The sequence below is a fragment of the Macrosteles quadrilineatus genome, unplaced genomic scaffold (assembly GCF_028750875.1).
Source record: "Macrosteles quadrilineatus isolate MER2022 unplaced genomic scaffold, UCM_ALF_1.0 Scaffold_1__1_contigs__length_201487025, whole genome shotgun sequence".
NCBI lineage: Eukaryota > Metazoa > Arthropoda > Insecta > Hemiptera > Cicadellidae > Macrosteles > Macrosteles quadrilineatus.
The window spans coordinates 181,054,426-181,076,147 of NW_026542594.1; the positions used below are offsets into that span (position 1 = coordinate 181,054,426).

Genomic DNA, 21,722 nt, shown 5'->3' on the forward strand with positions numbered 1-21,722 from the left:
GATTCTCGTCATGACGAACATTTTAAGTATATGGTTTATGTGGGTGTGACTTGTAGTTTTATCTTAAGTTCATGGGTACTTTGGGATTTATATATGGATAACCTTTGAATAGACACATTTCCATGACATTATTGGTTCTCAAAATTATTTATTTTAGTCTCCATCCAATGGTATCGAACAAACATGACATCAATGCACAAACTAACTGACCAACAACACTTGTGAGATTCTATACAAAACATTTATAGCATTATTATTGTACTATTATTTACTATTTCTGTACTTATATTTAATTTCGTTAAGTTTTTTCCTAATTTTCAGCTAAGAAAAACTTAGAGGTTAATGCTAAATGATGTATCTGAGTCCAAACGTTAACCCTATTTTTCTACCAAAAGCTACTAGCTGAGTATATCCCATAAAGTCATTGGTTTTTAATCATACTTATATTATGACATAACGTATTGGAATCAGAACAGGCTTATAATTTGTATCAAGTTTAAGTTTATAAAAATTAATCACAAACCTATATTTTTGTTTTATACCCAATTTGTTGACGTACTAATTAATAAAACACCTTTTTCGTCGGCTTGTTTCTATGTTTTCACTATCTTATATAGCACACTAAAAAACTTTTGCAGAACTTATGATAGCTAGCCTGACTATACTACTGGACCGAATTACACGTGGTTGGTATCAACTGAAATATATTTTTCTGTAGATGTGCAAAATCCCTTTATAAATTAAAATAGGCTCAAAATAAGAATAAAAAATGAATTTTTAATAAAAAATATTTACATGGGCCTTTTGGGTTGCCATGTTTGTGACGAAATAACAACAAAATATAAACAGAAAATCAAAACAAAGTAAAGAAATTCCAATCACTAGTTTTATTTATAGCGCGGGTTGAAAATAGAGAAAGGTTTGGACAATACATTTGGTCGAGTTTTCGACGACGGGGCTAACTCTCGTAACAATAATTATTTTATTTTGGAACATTTATCAACAATACTCAACAATTTTAGAATTAACAAATTTTTAGAACATAAAGATAAAGCTATTTATTTTATTTTCCTTGTTGGCATTGTATTTATGAATTATCATTGCACAAGCTTAATCAACAATACAATCTCTCAAAGAACGCCATAATTACACGCGAGGAAGCTTAATATTTCCACTTGAACGATGATGAATTTAGCCAAAGGCAATCAATTTTGCAACACTCTAAGATACTACCAATATTAATTATACAGATTTTCACCCTGCATGAAATTATGTGTGAAATATTAAACGTGCTCTGTTCCGCTTTGTGTTGTAAGCCGTAGGCGTTGTGCGGATTTGTTCATGTCTTGCCGTCAAGGAATTTGTAAATTTATTAGTCACTAGCTGTTACCTGTCGGCTTCGCCCGACATAATTTTGTGTTTTATTACTACCTACCACTATTTTTACGACTATTATTACTACTATTCCTTGTATTTATATTATACGTCACTGGCGCAAATTGTATAGTAATTATTTTGACATGGTTATACAATCAGAAATTCACCATGTTATTTGAGGTTATGATTTTATTTGGTAAGTATTTCAGAAGTAATAGCATGAGCAATAACTCCTAAAACGTAATTAATTATGTGCGAATTGTAAGCACTTACGTTGTTGAATATTTTGTAGGTATTGATTTGTGTATTTTTAAAATGTAAAATATATTAATTTTTAATTAAATAGAATGGTATATTGGTTAACTGGAATTTGTTCCTGGCAAAGGAATCACTTATTCCTATAATATTTTTACTATACATAATACCTATTTCCTTGCCTGTGGTGTAGGGATTTTATTTTTATTAGACTTAAAATAGTTACCACTGTGGTTTTTACAAATCTTTAATATTACTACTGCATTTCAAAACATAAAATATTGAATACTTATAGTCGTCAAGCTAGTTTTTATATAATTTTTTAATGTAATTACTAAAACTGGTGGAGAATATAAGATTCAAAAAGCCTTGAAGTGGAATAAAAGGGTTTCCTTAAAGTTGTAAAATTAATTAGGCTTACAACTTTTGAACACTACAGATTTATGCACAGTGTGTACCTTTTTAAGTTTGCATTTGTGATGGTTTTAATGTTTTTGACCATACAAATTATTTAAATAAAATTACTACATCATTGTTTCGGCGTTTTTATAATGGTGATGTATACGAATAACTTTAAATTGTTTGACTTGGATGCAAAAGAGACATCGTTCCATATCTGTCATAACTCTTCATTAGGCGTTCCTTCAATTCTGTTGAGTTTTGCAGCTAAAACATTGCTAAAATAACAAAGAGGGGTTATTTTCGGCATTTTTGGGTTGAGTTTGTTTTCTCTTTTCCTTTCTCTAAACTGGATGGACTGAACGTTTAATATGTATCTAAAGCTACGTATTATTAAAACTACTTTAAACAAAAAATATAGTTAGTGATTCAGAAATTAAATCAGTGTCTCTATTATGAAATCATACTATGAAGAGGCTTTAAAGGAAATACCAAACGTTGGCAGCACTAAGTTTCAATTTTAACATAACTTGTCCAATCATTTATAATATATTTGACGTTTTTCCTTTATGATCTTAAAATGTCATGATTCTGGGAGATAGGAAACATGAAAATGTATATTCTTCAAGATAGATTCTCAGGTTATTTAGAAGGGACTATCAATGTTTTGGATGTACTTGGCAAAATGCCCTAAGTTATAATTTTAACATTTTATTAGTTGTCGTCGTCAGCACGCTCTATTCACGAACTCTAATATCACAGATAAATATTATAATTAAATACTTCCATAAACACGTTAACGAGACAAAGTAGGCTTTATTCATTTCAAAACAACACAACACTAACCAAACAGAAACTCGTATTGAAAACAATTTAAATATCTGGAAATTTAAATATAATATTTAGTAAAAATAGTCTTTTGGCGACAGTTATATTCAAATATATATTACAATTTTAATTATATTCATATTACGTCACAGTCCATATATCATTCCATTTCAATTTCCAATCTTCATCTTGGTCTATTTATATTACTTTATATAAAATGGATTGGCTTAACCAGTTTGAAACTGTACTCACCATGTTTGTTTCAAAGTCAATCATATAAAAATCGTAACAAAGTCTAGCATGAAACGTATTGTTAAGGTCATCATGATTATATTTTTTAGGATCATACATGTTATCTAATAAAGTAAGTATGAAAACTATGGTATACCAAATTAGTTTTTTAAATGTTTAAAATTGAGTAGAAGAAAATTGAATTGATTTTCATAAAGCGACTCGAAATTTTAATCACATTTTCTGCGAATTCATCATAGCCTACCAATGTACAATGTAGGCCTGAATTCCGTGACTGTTGGAGCTGTATTGATTTTATAAGTGTAGCTACTCTATACAACTTCAGAACTTTGACGTGGAAGCAACTAGCTAACCTTATATTAGCCATAATATAATATAACCTCAAAACTACACAAGTTTCGAATTTAGTCGAAAATTTGTCCTCGGTACAGGATTATATTGTTAAATATTAGTAAACATTTGCACAACTTGCTTGGTTAAAAATATAGTTTTAAATTCAGTATTAAATATTATTAAACCTAAAAACTAAAAATGCACAAAAAAACTAAAAAAATATATAAACTTAAAAAAATTCAACTAAAAAAACAAAAAACTAAACTGAAAAATGTTATTATATTATAAAGTAAATATATTAATTGAATGCAATTCTTTCGTTTTACTATGTTTCACGGCTGTTTTCAATACCTGTGAATATTGTGTTCAATCATACGTCTTTAAAAGAAGTACTCTCTCTCTAAGAAGGATGACCAAGTTAACGCTCCAATAAAAAAACTAATTTATTTGTTTAGTTTAAAAATGGAATGTGAATTTTAGCCATCCAGAATATTTAAACAAAGCAACAATATGTACAAGCAACAGAAACAATATGTAGAAGCAATGGAGAGTTTATTTTTTTATTTACATAGATAATTTCGGGCGTCACTCACTTGTTGAAAACAGGAGAACTCAGCTCTTTGCCACCACAGTTCATAACACACACACAAACACACACTTAAAGTACAAATACGAATACAAAAACAACAATAAATAAAAGATTTAAGTTCTCAGTTCCGACGTTTCGCCACACTAAGTCAACGTGCAGCGTTTTCAAGGTACTCGTTGCTTTTCGCGCAAACGTTTGCGCTCATACCACGACCATTTTAAAAATAGAGTTTTTTTGTATTTGTAACTTATTCCATACATAGCTTGACAGTAGCGTTGTTAAGAAAACGCTATATACTGCCCAGTATCTGCAAACACAAATCCTACTTCATTATTTATTTCTAAGTAATTTTTCCTAAATTTGACAAAATTTTTAAACATATTTATACATTGTACTCAGGTAAAATATAACTATTAATTAGCTAAATTGATCTTCTAAATTAAAAGGCCAAACACTCTTCGTCAAGTTCTTGTTTGCATTTGTGTTTAAACTTGTGATCTTCTTTAAACATGTTTAATATTTACTTGATATAACATAATTTTACCCCAAGTGACAGTTAATTTGTGTATAAACCATGATATTAGATCCTTTATACCTAAGTTTATGCCTATATAGGCTACTATAACCTATCTCCTAGTAGGAATTATCAGAACCTAATTCATACTGTGTATCAAATCAAGCCTTAGTTCTTGAATCACTTTATGTAAAGCGACTTATCCCCAGTACTATCCCCATTAATTAACATTACTGTAAATTATCTGTAGGCGAGTGTATTAATCTAATTTCATTGTGTGCATGTGGATTAGTGATGGAAATAATAAGCATGTCGTTTAGCCAAATCTACGTTTCCAAATTCTATCTAAATGGCAGTATTGAAATTAAGGACCATTTATAACTTAATTTATGTACGACCATATTACAGAATATGCAAATAAATAAGGTAAATAAAAAGGTTTTCTAGTATAACAAATTTACTTGAGTAGTATTTTTAACGAGAAAATGTACTTCAACTATTAAAGCATTTCCTTAATAGCATAGGCCCTTTACCTTGCCTATACAGTACTTGACTATATTTGTCAACCTTTTGGCCAAAAATATGAAATAAAGCTATAAATAATAAGACCATTTAACCATTGCTTATAAAAGCAAAAAAACCTTTCATAATAACCATTTTAGCTAAATAATTATCAAGTTCATATAATTATTGAACAGAACTCTTGAAAATTATTTACGAAAATGTATTCACTGCTAAAAAGCATTCGAAGAATAGTTTTTTTTTTTATATATAGGCACCATAAATTCCTTAGAAAACGTTAGTTGGTTTAGTTGTATGTTTTTAATATTGTATATTGATTAAGCCTATACAATGTTTAATGTTAATATTTTATTACATGCATGGCACTCTTGGTCCTATAGGTTATATAGAACAAAGATGCGTACATTTCATGTTTGGTTAAAATATTAAAATAAGTGTTCTAACACATCATTAGTGGGAGTTAAGTAAATAAGCTGAAAGTTGGACTAAAATAGGGAGTGTTATATTTTCTCAAGGCTTCATATTTGCTCTACCCACACCCAAAACTAAGTTCTCTAGGCAAATATCAAAGTGGTTGATTTTAGTGGTTTTGGTTCCCAGAAATTTTCAGAGGTAAAATTGTTCCAGCTCTGTCGATAATGTGTTACATTACATTTTAGGTAACAATATCTCCCATAAAAATTAAGTTTTCAAACAATTTTTTTTAGAAAATAAAAAGTAATATAACTGATTAAGACTGCTAATGGATTGTACAATAATGTGCTCAGTTGAACATTATTTACCACTTGCATATTATTCATTAATTTAAAATGAGTTAGAGGCTTTATAGCTTGGGTAGACTACATTGAGGAATCCAATTTACAAAATTTGTTTTGTATTTCTAAATGATGTAACTATGAACAATCAATCATCCTGCTATTTTATTTTTCACAAATCAATAATATTATGTTTTAATCATGTGTTTTGTCATGATTTGCTTTAAAGATTTTCTGATTTCTGTTTCCACCTGAAATGGAATTTATCTCAGTAAAAAATTGTACTTGACCGTTTAGCACTTCAAATTAATCTTCTTATTATTTTACAGCTTTTTGTACCTACTAGTTATATATCCGATCTTTAGTCAAGCAATAAAATATCACTAAGGATCACGATATTATACAAAGAAACCTCATTTTCCACATCAGTAAGTAAGAATAATTAATTTCTCTAGGGGCGATGAATAAGAAAGAGTCTTGAATACTCTTAAAAATGGTGGTTTTTCGTCCCGTGGGAACTTATTAAGTCCTGTTTAACCTCAGTTGAAGGCAATATTAGTATCATAATAATATAAATAAAAATATTCTGTTGAAAAGAAATTTATAACTGAAAAGGTGCCTCATCATGTTTTTCAGATGGATTTAATGTGTTTGTACTTTTTTATTACATAACATTATGACATTATGAAATAGTTTGCAGTAATATTTTTGAAATTTTAAGTGATTTTAAAATTGATACATGACCTTTTGCACGCTTTACTTCGTCTCTAAAAGTAGAATTTTACTACGAAAATATTTTTAATAAGAAGAAGGAAAATTTAATTAAGTAAAGTTTAAGCAAAACATTTTATATCTTGTTAAAATGTAAGGAGGTATGCCAACCACTTACTATGCAAACATTGTAAGTTTTGTAAAAAGTGCTTATATCCACTTAACAATAAAACAAAATGCAGACTGCCTTAAGCCATTAGGTACTTAAAATCAAACATAATAGAAAGGTGAACGCAAACCGTTTCACTGTATAAATAACCGTTCTTTAACAGCACTTGTTTACTTTAGCATTCTACAGTATTATAATCGTGAAAGTAACTGTAAGTATTACATTTGTAAGAACTATAAATGTTCAAGCTTTAATCAAATCAGTCTAACTAAATAGGTTAAATTTTTAAATATATAAATATATTGCGTCAGTAGAATTCCTTTTCTAGGTAAATAATATAATAGGTAATTCAAAAATATAATAAATATAATCAAATATATATCATTCAAAAATATAATATATTTATAGTAAATTCAAAAATAGGTTTAAGATTTTGCAAGTCAAATCATTATTATCACTTTAGTAAATAAAGCTTGTGAATTTTTCTTATCCATGATTATGGTTTCATGGTGTAGTAGCCACTAAATTTAAGGTTAATGGTTTATGTTACCTGGCTTCGTCAAGTAATCTTTATTTCAGTAGTACACTACTATAATTTCGGACATCAGTAAGCGTCCATCATCAGGTGAAATGAAAAAAATGTCTCAGGTCTTCTATCCAATTTGGCTGGATCCGTCGTTGACATTGAGAGCATCAGAAGCACACTAAAAACTAACATAATACTGTACACAAATTATAGAGAGTGGCGTGTAAAATAAAATCAATAAAAAAACTCGTAGTATAGACTAAAATCAGTCGTTAAAACAGAAAATTCTTTAACACGTCAAAGTTCTTCTCTCCGCTTCTACTGAACGATCTCGCATTATCTTAAACAAACGATCTACAGAATCGTCGTAAGCGTACTTCTTTCAAGCAATAAATAACCCACTTTGCCACCCCGCCAGTTCTGCTTAAATTTTAAAGGTATTCCAAAGACAAAGAGCATTTTTTAGTGAATATAAATAAAATACCATTCAACATTTAACAATATTTTTGATTCAGTTGATTAATATAGCAGCCGAAGTGAAATAGTAAAGCCAAAGTCCATAAAAAAGATTAGCAAACTTGAATCAACTACAAATTCTCAGTTGAAAATTTATAAACAACATTTATAAACAACAGCATTTATTTATAACAACAGCATTTATAAACAACACTTAACGAATTTTGAATGTTAAATTTCGACGCCGTAAAAAAAAAATATTTTAGAATTAATTCTACCACCACCCGAAAAAAATGTCTTTATCATGTCATGTCTTGTTCTGAAAATCTTGATGTCTCCAGTTTTTTTCACTACTTTTGTGCTGAACTATTTAGTTGTCAAACATAAATCTTGTATTTTCCTGTAAACATGGTGTAGGTTTATCTGTTTACAAATAAATAAATAAAAAGTTTTCCAATGAACAAAAGAATTAGACAGTACAGTAAATTGAATGCTTAAGGTTATTTATACCAGAACATGAAAACAATAGAGATGTTTACAGTAGGGTTAATTTGTTTTTATTTAATTTTGCCCTGATTTCTGTTAGAGTTAGTTGTTTGTTATATACATTAGTATTATTTGAACAATGACAGTGTAATGCAACTACATTTACCCTGAATACAACCTCTGACCTTTTTGTTTTTAACTTTTAACCTTTGAATGATTACCATTATGAAATAATTTTATCAAGTATGAACGTATTTTTATCAGAGTCTAATTAAATGACTACACCTTCCACTCTTGTTTAAAAACTCAGTCAACTTTTACCTTTTAAATTGTAACAATTCAAAATATAGTATATTTATTTTATCTACTATTGATGTTGTTTTAGATCAAATTTAGCTTTTAAGCATCAAAACCCTCCAATAATAAAATATACCCTGCACTACATAGGCCTACATTTATTTTTATTTTTATTTGTATATAATTAAGTGTTTTTTTAGTGAATAGTGTATTGTGTTAAATAACGTTTTAATAATACTACAGATAATTGAAAACTTAACATAAAAGTTAACATAACTTTGAAATTTTTACACACATTACAGTGAAATAAAATCGTAGTTTAATCGAAACAAAATATGTTACCGGTAGCTATTAAAAAAAATTTTCCTAACTCAGGTAATTACTTGAATAAAACTTGATTAATTTAGCCATTACTAAATTAAACACTTCTTTTGCATCAATAGTTAAATTTGTTGTCGAATAAACAGTCAAAAGTATGCTATATTATGTTTTAGTAAATAATCCCAATATTAGGTATATTATTAGGTATATGTTATATTATTTAGGTATATAGGTATATTGGTTATAAGGATGGACAACCATAAAGGATGGAGTGTTTGTTTAAGTAGTTAACAAAGTAACAATCAAAACAAAAACATTATTAGTTTCATCTCACTATTAATTAAACATTCCCTACCTCAACAACAATAGTAAGTACTATTCATTTGTGCATTGTTCCAGCAAGGAATTTCATGGACAAGTTTCACCGGGAATTCAATAAGACGTTCAAGTTTTGCCTCTTCATCAAAGAATCCCCTCCAAAGTTTAAAAACTCCTCCGCCATACTGTTTTTATAACTTGAATCTGTTCGGCGTTTTTCTATTGGACACAAGTTGGTAGTTATTGTTTTCCAGTAGATTAATTGTTTTGAGGTCTATACAAGGCAGGCTGTTGCGATATTCAATGCTCTTTATTTTTGAGTCCTTGAGATATTTGCGATAATATCCTTGAAATATTACCCATGATAAATGTGCCGTTTATCCCAGTTATAAATGACTTTTTAATGTACCAAGCAGTGTCAAGCTTTTAATGTGCTCACATATATATTTTCGTAAATAAAATTAAATATACTCCACACTTAAGAGTAGGAAAACGTTTCTACATAATATCACTGCCTATTGAATACGGAAGTAGACTTCCCATCTATATGAACCAGTTATAGCAAATTTTTATTTAAAAAAAAGAACGTAGTCGTGTGAGCCAGTCACAGAATGCGCTAGAGTCTAAAATTCTATTTTTTTATACCTTATTTTTTGTTGCTGACCAGGTTGATAATAACAGCAACATAACAGTTGCTACAACTTATCATAAGTTATTGACTCCCTAAGTTTGACGTTTGACTTGGTAAAAACGATCGTGTATTCGACAGAATTTAGTACTATAGATCAGCGCAATCTGTAAGTGGCTCACATCAACTACAACGATTTTGATCAAAGATCTGGCTACAAATTTAACATGGGGATGGTATGTCTAGTTGTAATAATAGTTATAGGTAATATTAAATGTCTATATTTGTATATTTACTCGAAATGGAGTATGCATATGAACTTTTTACATAGAAACACGAAAATCAAGTTGAACATAACAAGTTGTTTTAACTATACTGCATAAATTAACTTTTAAGTCGTGCACCATTGTCTGTGTTTATAAAATTTGTATTTTTTTTTATTTCTCATTTGGCACAAACTTGTAACCAACCACTAAAAATTAAAGATCCACACGTGAATGGTGAAAATATTTTTACTCAAATACCTACGAGTCGACGTTAGTACTCGAAAAATAAATGTCTGTGAAAAGTGTAAAACAAAACAGGACAAGCGTTAAAACAACAGTTCAATTACAGCAGTGTTTTCAGTGCTTCACGTTGTTATTACTGTAAAATTAACGACTGGTGTTATCGTCACTATATGTCAACGAGTTATTTATTTTATCGTAGATAGGGTTTTAAAACAACGTTTGGAAATGCTTCATGTTCCTAATTCGCAACTTTCCCCAAGTTTAGTACATAGTTATTATCCATTATTTCAGCAAACGTTGATAAAATCAATTTTTATATGATGCATAATATCAATTTTTACTATTAAATGATAGTGTGTCTGTGATGCGCATCAAACGTAATCTGTTAATTGGATTATCATGTTCTTATTATTTCACACCAGTTTAACGGTAATGCATTCAGCTATGGTAATACCAATCACAAATTTATAGAATAAATCTATTTTTAGTAACAGTTTAGTTATCTGTTATGTAACGGACTCTATTATTGTTCCAGGACTGTGACTCTGTGACTTGGGTTACACAAGACCTGTTATGTAACGATCTCTGTTATTGTTCCAGGACTATGTAACGCTATTGCTCCGGTGTTCCATTGTGACTCTGTGACTTGCGTTACACAAGATCTGTTATGTAACGATCTCTGTTATTGTTCTAGGACTATGTAACGCTATTGCTCCGGTGTTCCATTGTGACTCTGTGACTTGCGTTACACAAGATCTGTTATGTAACTATCTCTGTTATTGTTCTAGGACTATGTAACGCTAGTGCTCCGGTGTTCCATTGTGACTCTGTGACTTGCGTTACACAAGATCTGTTGTGTAACGGCCTTCCAGACTGTCCTTCAGCTCAAGACGAAGGAGTTGACCAATGTGGTGAGTTCCAAATAATTTTGTAGCAGTACGTTTGAATAGTATGTATATTGGTACTTTTCAGTCCAGTTCTTTTTCATGTTATAGGCACATGTTACCATTGAGATTAACAGATGACTAATAGATCTATATTTATATTATAATGCCTAAGTCTTACAATTCTATCGCTTTTAATAATGTTTTCTGAAGTTAGATATGTAAAAAGATGTCAACATGTATATCCGCTTTTAAAAGGTAAATCCAATCTTAGAAACCACACCTAACTAAAATTACCAAAATAATTATCTAATCCATTTCGTTTTACTGCATTTACACTTTTATGAAACTAAATTTTGTCTTTTTAGTTGTGACTAAATAGATATTCGGCTTCACACCAATTTACCAAGTTTAAAATTAACGTAAGGTATTTGCTATGCTTCCTTTGCAACGTTTGCTACATGGCTGGCCATGTTGTGAGATAAACTAATCAGTAATTTATAATGGCTAAGGAAATTCGCATGCAAAGTTTACACTACACACTTTGTTCTAAACTAATACTGTGTTATAATCGTTACAAGGTGTATGCCAAACTAAACTTTCTTGGACGCTAATCCGTCTTCTTTGATCAATAGAGCTTAACAGAAATTCTCCACTTGATATGGGAGAAAATGTTTGGATAAGCGGGAAAAGATGATTGATTGAACACTTCAATGACAGCGTCTTACGAGAAAACTCCTCCACATGAAGGTGTTTAATAAACTTAAGCCCCATTTATAGTAAATTGACTTCCTTTGAAACATTATCATTCATGTTTATTGGCACTTAGATGCAAAATGCTTATGCTTATGTTTCCATAATATGTTTCCAATAATGATCAATAAATGTCAATGGCCTTATTTTGTGAGTGTTTTCCTTGTTCCCTTCGATTATATTGAATTTATATACCTACTTACAATTTCAGAGAAACCATTCCTACTTCTCTTAACCGATTTGAATAATATGTATTAATGAATTTAAGCTAGATTTATTTTACCCGGAATCCAAAAAGGTTAATCAAAAGTAAATGGGGAGTCGTTGGCTCAGTTGGTAGCGTCATAGACTTCTGGCTCAAGGCAGCGATGTCGAGGATTCGGATCCTGGTCACTGCCGTAAACAATTTATCAGTACAGTTCACCTTCGTACTGTACCGGCTCACCCCTTGTTTTGATGGATACGTTCCACGCACAGATCTGTAGTCTATGTGGACGGGCAAATGCAAGGTTGCAAGAAGCCACCAACCTCTTAAAAGATGGCACAATATGCCATTTTATTTTAAATTTGCCAAAACATACAACTGGAATTGGATAATGAATTAAAGAAGTATATTCCACAAGCCAGGATTAGAAACGATGGCTAAATATACAATGTGTTGAACTTATTAATTTATATAGTTTACAGCTTATTAAGTTTCAATTATTTTCAGAAATTTGAGACTTATAGACCTAACATAAACCTAGGACTAGTATCATGTTATGATCAAATTTTGCAACGTATAATTAGTTTTTACACAAAAATGCATTGATCCTTTTTTAGCCTATTTCAATTTGACAAAATAACTACAATAGTATGTGCTAAGTTTAAACGTATTTTTTATATCACAACCATGGTATGCGCGAAACACGAAAAACGTGCGTTTACGAGTATATTTAAAACTCTAAAATATGAGATTCTTTATTACGGTCCATGTAGCTCCGAGGTCTTAATTTTCTCCGTATAATAACACAGTAATGTTGTTTATGAACTTCTTAAAACGTTTGAGGAAGAAATTTTACATCCAATTTTCGTTGTTTTATAAAAATGTTCTCAGATATTAAAGCATTATATTTACTTCCCTAACTTTATTGTTAATAGTAGCTGTACACTAAGCAAATTATTTGTTTATGTTATTTAACCCTTAGATAAAAAAAAATACATTAGACATCCATAAAGTGAATATTTGTATATGTGCAGTTCAAGCAATGTCAATATTTTAGTAGTCAATAATTCAACATGCTCTGTTAGTTAGGTTATGTTTACCATCATGTTGACATAGTGTGCCAGTGTGTGTTAGTTAATTTAGGATAAAATTGTTTGGACTATACTACTGGGGAAAGTATAGCCTGCATTAATCTATGCATAATTTAGATCCCAATTTTTATATGAGTTCCCACTACTATTATAGCTTCGAAAGCTAAGTGTTTGTTGCATGGTGGTTTGTTGTATAGGTGTGTTTGACACCTACCCATAAAATTATTTATTTGGTTGACCTGTTTGAAAATAACTGTTATTTATCTTCAAACTATAAAGATAAGTACAGTAAGAGATTAAAAATAAAACTCTGACAACATTTGAACATTTTACATGTCTAGTTAACAACTATGAAAGCATTTCCCTTATTGTAAATGTAAAATGCAAAAGTTTCTGTCTGTTATCAATTATGTATGACTTAAGTCGTTTGCAAACAATGATAACTTAACTGAGGATGCAGTGAGTGACTTTAGCTATCTAAAACATTTATCTTTCAACAGCATGCCAAGTCATTAGCAATTTGTTTCCCTAACTGCATTTGCTGAAACCTAGTTCATCTAACTTTTTGCTAAATGTTTTTGTAAGAATCCGAAAATTCTCGGCTTTTTGTCAAAGGAAATATTTTGTGTTACTTTAAAACTAAAATATTTTTTCCTACATTGTGAAAAGTAAAGTGACATTAACCTTTTAGAATTAGTTCATTTATATCGGAATGAATATGTATTTAAATATAACCAAGAGTTTGAATACACTCATGGTTTATGTAAAAGTATAAAATAAAGAGTTTTCTCTTGTTTTCTGAAGTTATGAAAAATATTTTTCTACGTAGTTTATATTAATGTGACAGTTACAAATCTGAATCTTGATATATACTAAAAAATTTCCAAACTTTCTGTTTAGTAATTAGCTCATTTAATATTACCAATTTAAACCTTAAACTAGGAACTATTAAATCTGGAGGCATGTATTCATGTGGAATATGTCGGTAATTTTCCATAAACATGGCGATGCACTGTACATTATTATCAGTACGTATCTTCGTAATATAATTATGATCACATGGTTATATCATAGTTCGGTTCAGTTTATAACATGGCGAACGTTGTTTGTTCATGGTAGATGTAGCATAATGTAATAAGGATTTAATGTAGCTGGATAGTTTTTTCTACAGCATGTACTTTGAAACAAGCGAAATCCTGTGAAACTGTTGAATTATATGGAATATTTGTACATCACACAATTCTACATCAGAAAATATGATTAATACTTTTTATTGTGCGTCTTTGGTTTGCTCAGCAAGTAAAAAGCCTTGGTGAATAATCCTGCATTAATGTGAATTTCACTGTAATCTTAATGAGGATACCGTAGGTGGGGACTTACCGCACTTTTTGTTTGAGACCCTAGAAGCGAAAACCCACAATCCTTCAAATGCTTTTATAACTTCTGTTAGAGCTATTTAATTTGTACAAAAATGCATCATGATAAAGTTCTGTCTAATTAACACATTCTAGTTTCTTACATTGTATTTTTATATAGTGTACTCTATCAATATGCTTACTCTATGTGCGTTTCCGGTTCCAGGATGTCTAGCCAACGAGTTCCGGTGCTCCAACAGCTGTGTGGCGCTTGTGCGTCGTTGTGACAGAGTCAAAGATTGTCCACAAGGCGAGGACGAACTGGACTGTAGTAAGTTTCAGTTGTATACATTATGTTTGATGGTAAACTATTTACTATATGTATTTTAGAGAAGTAAAGCATATGGACTAAAAGAAGATTGTATTATTTATTTGATTAAATATTTTTTCTTAATTCTGTTTATGAATCTGATGATTCCGATCCAGTAAGTTGTGATACCTTAGATGACCAAAAGTCTACATAGATGTATCCATGTATCCATAATATATCCGGAGCCCATGCATCTAAATAAGTTTTCCCGATTGATTTTTAAATGAATCATTAAAATAATTAAGTAACTATAAGAACTAATTTCCAACTGGTCCCCATTCATTAAATTTTAGGAAGATGTGTAAAACCAGTATATGATACGTGATAATCTTAATTCAATGTAAACTAATTAAAATTCCCACTGATCCTTTGTATTATAATAAACAAATTGATATTTATTTTAAAATATTATTAATTCATTTAGAAAATATTTTTACTTTTCTTATAGTGTATGTTTTCCAAAATACACACATATTGAGTAAGAGTAGGCCTAAAACTTGTAATGAATAAATAACTACTTACTCAAAAAGGAGTTTACTCTTGGAAGGTAGTCAATGAACAACAAAATCCTTTTCCCAAAAGACGTTGAAGCTTTGGAAATTGTTTAAAGCTCCCAAGTCACCATATTCAACTTTCGTATAGCTCCAAATTCCTTTTAAAAGCTCTGAACAAAGTTTGCAAAACATCTTGCGAAGAAGATCGGCTGGGAAATCTTCTATTTTAACTCCAACTATTCCTCCAACGTTAAATGAGATCTTCCGAAATTGTACCTCACTTTGGTGGAACCCTTTTCATAATATAAATCTACTAGCTTTACAGTAATTGATTTAAAATCATTGTAAGCATGTAGATTTGAAAGACAAATAGGTACACTAATTTGGTGCTTAAGACATCGAAGTTTTAAGTCAAGTGGAAGTGAGATACGCCTTATTGTTTTAACTTTCGCTTAGTTTCTATAAATTTTGTTTAAGCACCCTTTTGGCTAAAGCTCGCTACACTGATCAAGGTTTTTCTGCTTTAATGTTTCACTATCTACATGTTGTTTGGAAATTGCTTGTACAAGAATATCTGACAACGTAAAATTATAATTAAGTTGTGCTTTTCACATTTTAAAAAACAAAATTTCTTACTATTTAGGAACCTAATTTTAAATAGCCCTAATATTTTATTGTAGATTATAAAACCATTAAAAGTTTATTGGACCGATTAGTAGAGTTCGAGTATTTGTGCATTACTAAGATTATACTATTCTATGACATTGACATTATAAAATTCCACTTTAAAATCGAAGTTGATTTTAGAGTGGTCATTTCTGGTTTTACATTTCCATTTCTAGTTTTAGTTTAAAACATTGGTTTTCAAATTATTATTTAGTTGTAGCATTATACCTGCCAATATGAAACACTGTTTGGACGAATTTCATTGTAACACTTCCTAAAATATCTAAGAAGGCAACGGAAAACCTAAGGTAGATAATCAAGCTATTATGAATACAGCCTATACATGTTCCGAAAGTTAAGAACTTGGTTAATACTTAAGGACGAGCAGCTTGGCCACATGCTAAGTTTCATCGATGGTTATATTATACTAGTATGAAGAACACCCATATGTTAGAGGAAGAATGAACAATAGAATTTATGGGAGATTATGACATTGCAAGCTCCTGTACAACATTAAAAATAATTGTAGTATTTTTAAAATCAAATTACTAACTTCATGTTTGATAGAGAGTGTGTGTTAACCTTTTATAAAAAATCAATTGTAATCATCAATCATCAATTCTTATAATTATCAATTATAAGAACAGTCAGGTAGGCTAAGACATTTAACTCGTATCCTGTATATTTAATCCATCCAATCATGTTCATTTATTTATACAATGTAAAATTAAAATAATTGTAAATCAAAGTGTAACACTTACGATGACGTTTAAGGATGAGATTTAACATTTAGCACTCTAGTGAGGCATTTTGTGAGAAGGCATTTTTTATTTAGTGCAGCTCTTTATCATTGCTACCACCTTACATCTAAAAATACTCAAACAATACATTCACAAAGTAGTGAGTGTTTGTTGTCTTTGTTTTATCAACAAATAATCGTAAAAATAAATTGATTATCTTTCACAATTTCTTTAAGTTAAAAAATGGTTGTCAAGTATTTTTAAAACGACAAGTATATCTTAGTAAGTTTATAAAAAAATATAAAAAACAGGGAAGGCCAAGTTAAATTTTGAACAACGCAATATCTGGGAGAAACGCAACCTCTCGTAATCCTCTTAGAAACACAACACCAAAATAAGATGTTTTACGCCTTACTGTGATACTTATTACACCTAAAGATAACGTTGTACAAAACATCTCTTGGCCTATATTGTTTTTGGGTTTGTTTTTCGTTATTTTTCTGAATATTCTCATAACAATTCCTATAGTACGTTAACAACGTTTAGGTGGTTTGAGGGGAAGTTCCCCACCAATTTTTCTGCTTAACGTACGTTGCAGCTGATTTACGTTTTGACAAATCTCAGCTGTTGAGCTAATTTTAGTGGTAGGATCAAGACGTAAAGAGTATATATATTTCTTTCAAACCGCCTACATTTTTTGAACGGAGTATATTCCAAAATCTATATGAATCTATATGAATAAAATTAATTTCAGTTTTGTCTGCACATGGCGTGATGAATCTTAGTTTTTTTTATGTTTTAAGTAGTTAACTTTTCACCAGCAATACATTCTATTAATGTACAAAGATTTTGTGAATCAGGGTGGCCAACTTTCCTCGCAACTTCTCCTACTGAATTTGTACATTAAATTAGATTTGACCGTAATTGTTGTGGATACTGTACAAAATAATAAGAGCAAAGTTATTAAGCAAGGGTTCTAATTCTCATTGGCAATCCGCTCGCCAATCTAAGTACTTGGATCTATGTCCATCTATTTGTTTTAACAATTTAAAATTTCTTGTCATCACAAACTTTGTATACCCAATTTTATCCTCTACTAAAATTAATCACACATGACTATACGATTAAAATATTATTTCTGACTGTCGCATTAGACTTTTTAGACTTTTTCAATCTCAGAATTTCTGAGAAGTTTCATTAGCCTTGGAGGTATTTTAATTTTGTAGATTGTAATAAACTTTGTTGTGTTTCAGAAACATTCCTCTGTCCTGCGACACATTTTAAATGTGACAATCACTTCTGCGTTCCTCTGCACAGTGTCTGCGACTTCCGTGACGACTGTGGGGATGACTCTGACGAGACCAGCTGCTGTGAGTCACTATAGTCAGTATAATGGAACCTGTCTCCTGACTCTTCATCTACTCATGGGCCGGGCCTATAACCATTGGCTTATCTAGGTAGATAAAGGGTCGGAGACAAGTTTCACCATACAGAGCGTGGGACACTTTTTTGATTCGTAGTGTAATGTGTTCCCCGCTAGGAGGATTAAACATTATCCTCCTAGGTTCCCCGTGGTTTCCAATGAGAATTAACCATAGTCAAATTGTGCGTAAAAATAAAGAAAAATCAGAGAAATTGTTCAGTTGTGTAATTAGTGTCTGGTACAACGTTTCGTTGCATCATTGTCAGTGACAATGAGAGGCTAACGAAAACATAACCTCTCTTAGAAGTAATGAGTAGTGATTTTAGTAATTAAAACACTGTCGTAGGTAAACTAGTGTACGCAACTCGTGTAAATAATGTTAACGCAATCGTTGCATAAACTACTATTAACTAACCTAGATTAAGAAAAAGGACTTAAAGCTCCAATTTTTTAAAACGTTAACATTATCGTGTTTGGAACCTAGACTAAAGGGGGTACAAGCTATTTGGTTGGATTTACAACAGGTTTTTTACAATTCAGTCTTATCATTTTTTTTAAGTACTAATATATTTGTAAAGCATGAAATTCAAAACGGAAAAAAAATTTTAACTGTGGTTTTATGAAAATAAATAATGAAATCTTTCCACTTTTGGATTTACTTTATTTGTATTTTAGTTTACCATGTCAGCATTGTTAACCTTGCATTGTTACTTTTTAAATAAGAAGAATAATTCTAACAAGGCTAACATTTTCAAAGACTGGCTTAATTACTTTAAATTAAGATACAATTGAGTTCGGAAATCAAAGTACAAACGTCTAAAGATATAAAGGAAAAGAAGTAAAAGAGAAATTACTGAATCACCTTTGGAACAAAACGGAGCTGATTAATGCTAACCTACTTAGAACTTTAGGCGTGAAGCTAAGATTTGTGAAGTTACTTCAAAGTTTAACTGTTCTAACTTTAAACCAGAGAGAGCATTTTACTTGTTTGAAGACACCTACTTGAGTTTAGTTTGTGTTTAACAGATTTTTAAACAGTAAATTGTTTTCAGATAGTTTTAATTCATTAACTTTACTCAGTATGGTAATTAAACTGGAAAATAAATAAAACAGAAACTATAATTTGTTAGTACACTTTACGAATATTGTGTTTAACTTAGGATTTTCTATTCAATTATAAAATAAACTGCCTATAAAACTGAACATAAAACACACAATAACCAAGATCAGATTTTTCACAAGGCATAAAAGTATAATTTTGTAGCAGGGATTTTTGTATACATTATTTGTAGAATGTTTTCTATTGTGTGCTTTGTCTGGAAGAGCTTTGAAAATTTCGTTGCGTACACTACTTTACCTACGACCATTTTTAATTACCAACAATCACTACTCATAACTTCTAAGAGAGGTCATGTTTACGTTTATAACCTCTCATTGCCGCTGACGGTTATGCAACGACTCATTGTCCCAACCACCCACTTATTGTTAAAATTAAATTTGGCTCAACAGCTGATCAGTTGACGTTCAAAACATTACAATTTTACTTATTTTCTCTCAAACCTTGAACCTCAATGGTCCAATCTTGTACTGTAAAGTAACAAAACAATGCTGTAATGTGAATCGGGTGTACGTTGCTTTATTTTTTACAATTTGTAAATTTAGGTTTCAAATACTGACTTCCAGAGTACAGACAATTTATTTCCAAACAAATTAATTTAGTGGATGACTTTAAGAAAACGTTTGTCATTAACAACAATTACACCTATGACTTCTTGAAATCGTTATACGTCGTGGTCGTGTACATACTATCATTGACTATATAACACTAGTGGTGTTATATAGTCACTATGTAATCACTATATAACACTAGTTGGACTATATAACACTAGTAGTGTTAAGTATATAGTCAATGATACTATCCAATCGCATTGCCTGGAATATATATTTATATTCAAATTCTGTTAGGGCCTACTGTACTATGAATGGTAATGCTATAAAATATAACAATTAATAAATTAACAAAATGGTGATGATTCGTAAATTAAATTATGAAAAGTTTCAAAAATATATTGATTTTTTATCGTATTTATAACCTCGCAGAATATTTTAATGACTGAAAGGCTTTATTTTCGATTTATGTGTTACTGTACAAAGTTACTATACCAATATAGTATACAAAGTGCGTACTATGTCGAATAAAAGTTGTGTTGCAAAAAATACGGTCATACATTTAAATACATCATGTAAAACAAAATTAATGAACCCAGTGCTGGAAAGTTTTATGTGGCTTACAGGCCCTAATGGAAGTTTTGCTCTCAACCAACTTAATATTTATTTTAAGTTGAAATTACAATGTAGTAGGTTATTCAAATTTCAACCACATTTTTTGTTATAATTAGTAAGTTTTGGTAGAGTTATGGCATTATAGATTTTGGTATAAACTAATGTAGGTCATACATTTTACTATCTAGTTAAGAAAGTTTCAAGCTAAATAGACTGATCGAGCGGTAGCTCTGAAACTTTGAGACTTTTTTTTAAAAGTTGATTCTCTATCAAGCTTTAACTAAATTCCAGACCTGGAGAGTGGTGATCGTTTACTCCCCACTCTCTGTTGAATGATTCGATTAGATTTTCTTTAAAGTTTAAATGGACCTCGCTTTTAGCGGATTTTCAGGTTAGTTCTTTCACCATCGATACTTCGACTGATTAAATAAGCAGACTTAAAGGAAGAAAATGTTTTATTTTGGTCCTTTTGGGGTTTCTAATTAATTATTTACATTAACACGCAACCCCAATATTCACTCCTCACACACCTTACTAAAACTGTTTCAGCATAAATTATTTGTTGTGTCACTAATTTTATTAAAATCGTTATGAGTTATGTTGGTCAGAGGAAACTCATGTTTCACCTTATAGGGATTGCTTTTTGAATCTTTCAAGCATATTTTTTCCAGTTTGAAAAAGTTGAAAATTGAGACACAATTTATTGCTTGCTTTTTCTGAAGAGCTACAAAGGGGTTTGTTTCGATCTCCTCTGTAACAATAATTCTTTTCCCAAATAAATGTCGCCTAAAAGCCACGGTGTAACGCCCTTATTTGAATATCACTACAGCAATCACAACTACTTTGTGTTATTTATGTGTATTCACATGCAGTATCTATTGTACTAGATATGGGTTGGCCATATAAATTATAGGAAAATGAATAACATTTTAAATACAGACATCTTCTAGGTATTTACTTTAAAAGTAACTTATTTGGTAATTTTATAAAATAACTTTCTATGAGTTAAAGTACAACTTTTTTCACATATCGTTAACTTTTTTTGCATATAGTTCGGAAATCTAACGTACTGTTTTGTAGTGTATTGAATTTTGTAAGGGTATTACATTGTTTTTGTTTTTTTTGTAAGATTACATTATGGTGTTTGTTCTAAGGATATAGCAATGCATGTCAGCATTTTTCTTTTTTTTTAGAAGAATTCCGACAAGGCTAA

At 30.2% G+C, this 21,722-nt stretch overlaps 1 protein-coding gene across 1 annotated transcript in view; it reads left to right on the forward strand.

Moving 5' to 3' along the window:
* Positions 1 to 21,722, forward strand: part of LOC129003029 (G-protein coupled receptor GRL101-like) — a 79,740-nt gene that overhangs the window by 15,422 nt on the left and 42,596 nt on the right. The window contains exons 3-5 of the mRNA XM_054431233.1: positions 11,034 to 11,156; positions 14,760 to 14,864; positions 18,057 to 18,173. Coding sequence (XP_054287208.1) covers positions 11,034 to 11,156; positions 14,760 to 14,864; positions 18,057 to 18,173 — 345 coding nt within the window. The remainder of the gene's footprint in view (positions 1 to 11,033; positions 11,157 to 14,759; positions 14,865 to 18,056; positions 18,174 to 21,722) is intronic.